The 6,000-nt window shown below is 45.4% G+C and overlaps 1 protein-coding gene across 1 annotated transcript in view; it reads left to right on the forward strand.

The window, feature by feature from the left end:
* Positions 1–4,813, forward strand: part of pip5kl1 (phosphatidylinositol-4-phosphate 5-kinase-like 1) — a gene marked incomplete at both ends in the record, with an annotated part of 47,093 nt that extends 42,280 nt beyond the window's left edge. Inside the window, one exon of the mRNA XM_079289060.1 lies at positions 4,393–4,813. Coding sequence (XP_079145186.1) covers positions 4,393–4,813 — 421 coding nt within the window. The remainder of the gene's footprint in view (positions 1–4,392) is intronic.
* Between the last annotated feature and the right edge of the window lie 1,187 nt (positions 4,814–6,000).

Raw genomic sequence — 6,000 nt, forward strand, 5'->3', positions numbered from 1 at the left:
CTATTAAAAGATTGTCGAGCTGGTGTTCTTGCGAGGAAAATCGCCTGGCTCTTCAACTGCCGTTACTCCCGACGTCTACCCTGCTTCCTCCGGTCTGAGTGCACTCGGTCGAGGGGCCACCCTGACCCCGGGCGCTCCTACCAGTCGCGTCGGTTATGGCAGCTTCCCTCTTCTGGATCCGTGCTCTTGGTAAATGCCAGGTTAGGTTTTAACGGCTAGGATTACTTCTAAAACCGTAAGGGATTGTTAAGTGGATTCGGTCTCTAGGATAACCTTACAGAACTCAGTTGTTAGACATACAATGGATTTAACTTTTTACTGCCACGAGGAACTTTTACGACTTGAGCAAATAAATGCACTTGAGAATTTTACTTTAAATGCAGATTAGGTATTTATTGCAGGTTATATTTAGTTAGTTTGCAAGGGTTAAGCTACAGCTCACATAAAATGTTACTACACTTGATTCGTTACTTTAATTTTCTTCTTGGATTATACTCATTAGTTTTAGATGCCGAGACGGCTCGGTTGGAGCTGGATCTTCAATGGTTCGGTGAAAAAGTTCTTTTGGAGTTGTTAGGAGCGATGGTCCGGCCGGACCCTCGGTCCTCCTGCTCTCGCAGCAGAGTCCGTTCAACAGTCCTCAAGGCTCCGTACAAAGTCTTTCTAGGGCTGCGGCGTTCCTCCGTTGTTCAGTTGTTAAAGTCGAGCAGTGGGAAGAGGAAAATCTCCGTCTTTCAATTCTTTGTCCACGAACAGCGGTCTTCTTTCCGTGAACCGAGACGAAGTCCTCGAATACTTCAGTTGCAATCGTCCGTATCTTCTTCTCAGAGCGTCTGGACGGCTCGTGTAGAAATCCCAGTTTGGGGCTTGCAAGCGTCTCCTTTTATCCTTGATTTGGGCCATCTGTTCTCCCCCCACCTATTCTGAACACATGATCTTCATCCCACCCTTATGTGTGTGCGTTTGTTTCTGGAAAGTACCAGACTTTTCGTCTTGCTTCTATGAGTCCTCTCTTGCAACAGAATTCCATGTCCCATGACTGTTTTCCTAACTTACGCCCAAAACATCTGTTCCTGACTCACTCGGTCTGCTGACACACCATGACAAACACTTTTTTCCACATCTCAGCTCCGGTACACAGAACATTATTATAATCAGTTTTTACATTTGTTAAATCACTCTATGCATTAAACATTCGTTATATAATGATCACAATCCTTATCTTTCGATTATACTTTAACTATTGATTTCTGAGTATGTGCTTCGTGCTTTTATATCCTGACTTTCCCCTGAACGTGTATGCATGTATCCAAGGTGGCTTTCTCTGTGATCTCAACTCTTCTTGACAATATATATATGTGTGTGTGTGTGTATATGTATGTATGTATGTATGTATGTATGTATATATATGTGTGTACATATATGTGTGTATATATATATATATATGTGTGTATATATATATATATATATATATATGTATATATATATATAGCCCCAGATATAGCCCCAGATCCCAGTTAGCCCCAAACTGGGATCTAGGCCTTCAGCTGTGAATGCTCCCTGCACTTTGTAGTGCTTCTGTGGGTTATCTCTGTGGGAGATTTCAAAGTTGACATTTGATCCTTGTAGCTGCGTCAAGACTGTGCGTAGGGAAATAGTCTCAGACTCACCGGTCAACTGGAGCTGTTGGACGGCCTGTGGGAGGATGATGGTCCTCTGTGCGCCATCATCCAGGATAGCAAAGGTCTCCACAGACTTGGACTTGTTGTGCAGCAGGATGGGGACTACTTTCAGCAGTACTTTGCCTGATGTAATGCTGGGTGTCAGGTAGACTGCTTTCTGTGGCCCCTGGCTGTGAGTTGCTGGTTCGACGCTGTGCTACACCGTGGAGGACTTGGAGGTGAATACCATTGCACTATAGGGTTTCTTGAGGTTAAATAACTTCAAGTATCTGTCTTGAGGTTTCTTGAGGTTGCACGACTCAGGCGCATGTGTACGTGCACATTTCCAGCAGCGCCTTCCCTCTGTTGTCCACTTATCCAGATCAACTGCTGACTGCTCTGTGATACTGCGACAGCGACTGATATGTTCTTTGCTGTCACAGAAGAGGCATTGTATTTTGAAAGGTTTCTTGGATTGTGTGTGGTTACTGGAGGGACTCTGGGGCCCTGTACTGTGATATACAGAGACACCTTGTCCTTTGCCTTTTGACGTGATCTGCCTTCCATTTACTTGGGGTTGTCCTGTTTGGTAGCGCTGCACCAATCTGCTGGACAGGCGCTGCTGTTGAGCTTTACCTTGAAGCCATCCATTGAGATCTTGTAGGTTGTAGGGGTTGAGACTTGTGCTATTCAGCTTTCCCTGAACTTGTAAATACTCAATAAACCCATCTCTATGGTACTTTGGTAGCTTAGTAAGTAAGCGGTCAACATAACAGTAAGTTTAGCGCCATACCCTTGGGTCCCTCTAAGGAGAGCAGCATACTCACTAGGAGGTGGACTTGTAGAGCGAAACTCTGGAAGATGTGGGCATCACCATGCTGGGGTGGTCATCTGGGGTGGTCAGAATGGCTGCTATCTCGCTTTGTACCAGCTGGTGTGGCTGACCATACTGTAGCTGCAAGGCTTGCATAGATGCTGAGTATGGGTTTGGATGGTGGTGGCAAGACTGACCAATCTGTGCCTCAGGCAGCTTAAGATGTTCAAGTAGCACGTGATATTTATACTTCTCAGGCAGTTCTGTATGAGGCTCGAGCAGATTGTCTACAGCCAGCTTCAGGTTAGCAAACTCTCTTTCGCAGTCAGTGGAGAACTCTGGAATTTTGGGTGTTGGCACACCATATGCAGAGCGGTGTGGCAGACCAGAGCAGTATGGGGTCACAGTCTGACCTGATGGCAGCTGCATCTGATGAGCTGGAGATGAATTACCTCTGGGCACAGAGTCTGCTGAAGTGGTGGTATTGATGAAGGCACTATAGCATAGTGAGGCGGGCCATAGCTGGAAGGGTCGTGAGGCATCACTTGTGGTGAGTGGTAATGCTGTGCGGTTGGATAGCTGTAAGAGACTGCTCATCGACCGCAGCAGTAGCAATCAACTGTCCACGCGCTTGTCCTACATCACCACGGTGGCGAGGCAGCCCTGAGGTATGAGGCTGCAGTGGGTCTGGCCTAGTAGGGTACTGCTGGACCCGACTAGGTGTCCTCATGGCTGATGAAATTACAGAACACGAGAAGCCCAACCGCTCCGATGAGGCTGGAAGCACTGGGGTAAACGCAGAATTTAGTCTCTGGTCTCCTGCTATAGGAGTGTAGACTCTAACTTCAGTCTCAACCTATGGTCTCCCAGACATGTGTCCTGTTATAGGTCCACCAGCCTGAGGCTCTGTGTCCTTAGCCTGCTCCTCTGTCGATGAAAGCAAATGGCTTGGGGAGAAGAGGGACATCTGGGGGTGAGGCACGGGAGATGAAGGTATTGATGGGGGTGTGGCACTCTTCCTGGTGTCATGACCCTTGTCTATCTCTTCTTCCATCAAGAAGAAAGTGATGTATTCCAACAGCTCCTGACGACATCTGGTTTCATACTCTGTGTGTGTGTGTGTGTGTGTGTGTGTGTTAGTTGAACCACTTCAGCGTCCTCTTCCTTCTCGTTCCTAGAGATGGATTCGATGAGTTGTTTAAGTGAAGTGCTGTTCAGCAGGTTATCGGAGCTGGGCCTGTGTGAGGTTGTGTCTGTCCAGATAAGAGGCTGCATCTGCTCGGCTACGCTCTGCTGCGGCCGCTGCTCCTCTCTGCTCCTCTGTAGAATGGGACAAAAGGGCAGGTCGCTCTGGATTGTAGGCAAGGACATAGTCCTCAAGGTGTTTGGGGATGCGATGATGTCTCACATGATGCTGCTGATCTTTGAAATGAGGCTGATGGGTAGATCTATCTTCAGATGTCATATTCTGTAGTCGTCCATTAATCTGGCTCGAAGGACCATTTGTTGGGGATTCGACCCCTGAGAGACTGGTGTAAAGGTGATTATTGACCAATACAGGGTTCCGGTCAGAGAACACGCAGACATCTGTTTGGTGCATACGTTTCTGTATTCAGTCTGGCATACAGTTTTATAGTTTGGTGACAGATTTACAGATGTTGAATGAGTTTGAACAATGTTGACTGAGTTTCTGAAATAAACACCGAAAATGAATTACAGAACCAAAGTATTAGCAATTGTAAACTCTTAACTAAAGCAAACACTCATACATTTACAGGAATACAGGATTGCTAGCCAGGTTAGCCACTTAGCTCAGCTACATGAATAATTCACAACATATGTAATGTAAATGAGGCTACATGGAGTAATTGCTGTCACTCACACCTTTTTATCTCCCCTGTGACTTTCTCATTTTAGATCTGTGAATCCAGGCTCCCCCCCTATCCACGCAGGCATAGCTCCTGTCCCTGGGGCAATTCTAGAAGATGACTCTACCTTAGATTTGGAGCAATTACAAGCAAGACTTGCATCAGGTGTTGGCCCTATTCAAACATGCCCAGAGCATTCAGGGCCAGGCAGTGACCCAGCTGATCTTCCAGACTTCAGGGCCCAAAACCGACGTTTACTGCCAAACCTAAAGAATCCTCTGCACGTCATTGATGGGCCTGAGCAGCGCTACTTCATCGGCATCATTGACATTTTCACAGTTTACAGTTGTAAGAAGAGGCTGGAGCATTTGTGGAAGAGGCTGAGACATCCAGGCCGGTCCTTCTCTACCGTCAGTCCACAAACGTACTGCTTCAGACTATGTCACTGGGTACAGGACCATACCAAGTAGACCTTGGGTGAATGGTGAAGACTTTCTGCCAACTCTCACTAAATCTTTCCACATGCTCAAAACACACTTCTTTCAACCTGGTCTGCTAAAAACTACATTCTCATACAACAAAATGCATTGTCATTTACATTTTGAGGGAAACAACAGATGGGTCCAAAAACACGGGACTTTCACCCAGTAGACCGCTGCTATTGTCCCATGCAATATGAAAAGTTAGCATTGACTTATTTTAATGTTATGTTGAATGTTTAACGTTACGCATGTAACTTAAGTGACATAACAAACAATTATTTTTCTTACTTTTCTTTTACTAAAACAAAGTAGTTTTGTTGTGTTTTTTCACAGCGTTAACCAAGGGTTTAAAACTGTGATCATAATGAGGGAGAAAATATGTTTAGTTGTATGGGAACATAATTTTTAAGAGACCATGGTTTATGGCACCTACATTTTATTTTGTACAGAAATGATGATCACGCAATACATTAAGAAAACGATTCCATGGTGCAACAGACATATACTAAATAGCTCCTTTTGTAAAACGGCTAAATATACGAGACAAAATGGAAATGTGTTTATAGTGGCTTCCAATCAGTCACTTTGTTGCTGCTATGTCGGCTAACTTTAGCTCACGCACACCTTGGGCACAACCCAACGATGTCCAGTCTTTACATTTGCTGTTTGCCATTACATTATTTCTTCCAACTCATTTTTTGCAACCAAGTAACCGCTATGGTACCTGCTGACACCATAGCAACGGTCAAAAACTGTGTGCCTCCCCAGGCTGCATTCCTTTGCTGTATAAATGCAGTCCCATTATAAGTACTTGCCACCCAGTGTGCAACAAATGTATTACAACTAATTAAACACTAAGGAAAATAAGTAAATAAATTACCATGTTAAAACCCAATTTGTGTCCAACTGTCAATGAAGTCCAGTCAATTTTTATTTATAGAGCCCAAACATCACAAATTTGCCTCAGATGGCTTTACAATCTGTATAACATAAGACATCGCTGTCATTTCAAACCCCCGATTCATCCGTCCATCCATCCATTTTCCTCCGCTTATCCGGGGTCGGGTCGCGGTGGCAGCAGGCCAAGCAGGCTGACCTAGACTTCCCTCTCACCGGCAACATGTTCTAGCTCATTCTGGGGGATCCCGAGGCGTTCCCAGGCCAGCTGGGAGATG

This window comes from Melanostigma gelatinosum (assembly GCF_949748355.1).
Source record: "Melanostigma gelatinosum genome assembly, chromosome: 18".
NCBI lineage: Eukaryota > Metazoa > Chordata > Actinopteri > Perciformes > Zoarcidae > Melanostigma > Melanostigma gelatinosum.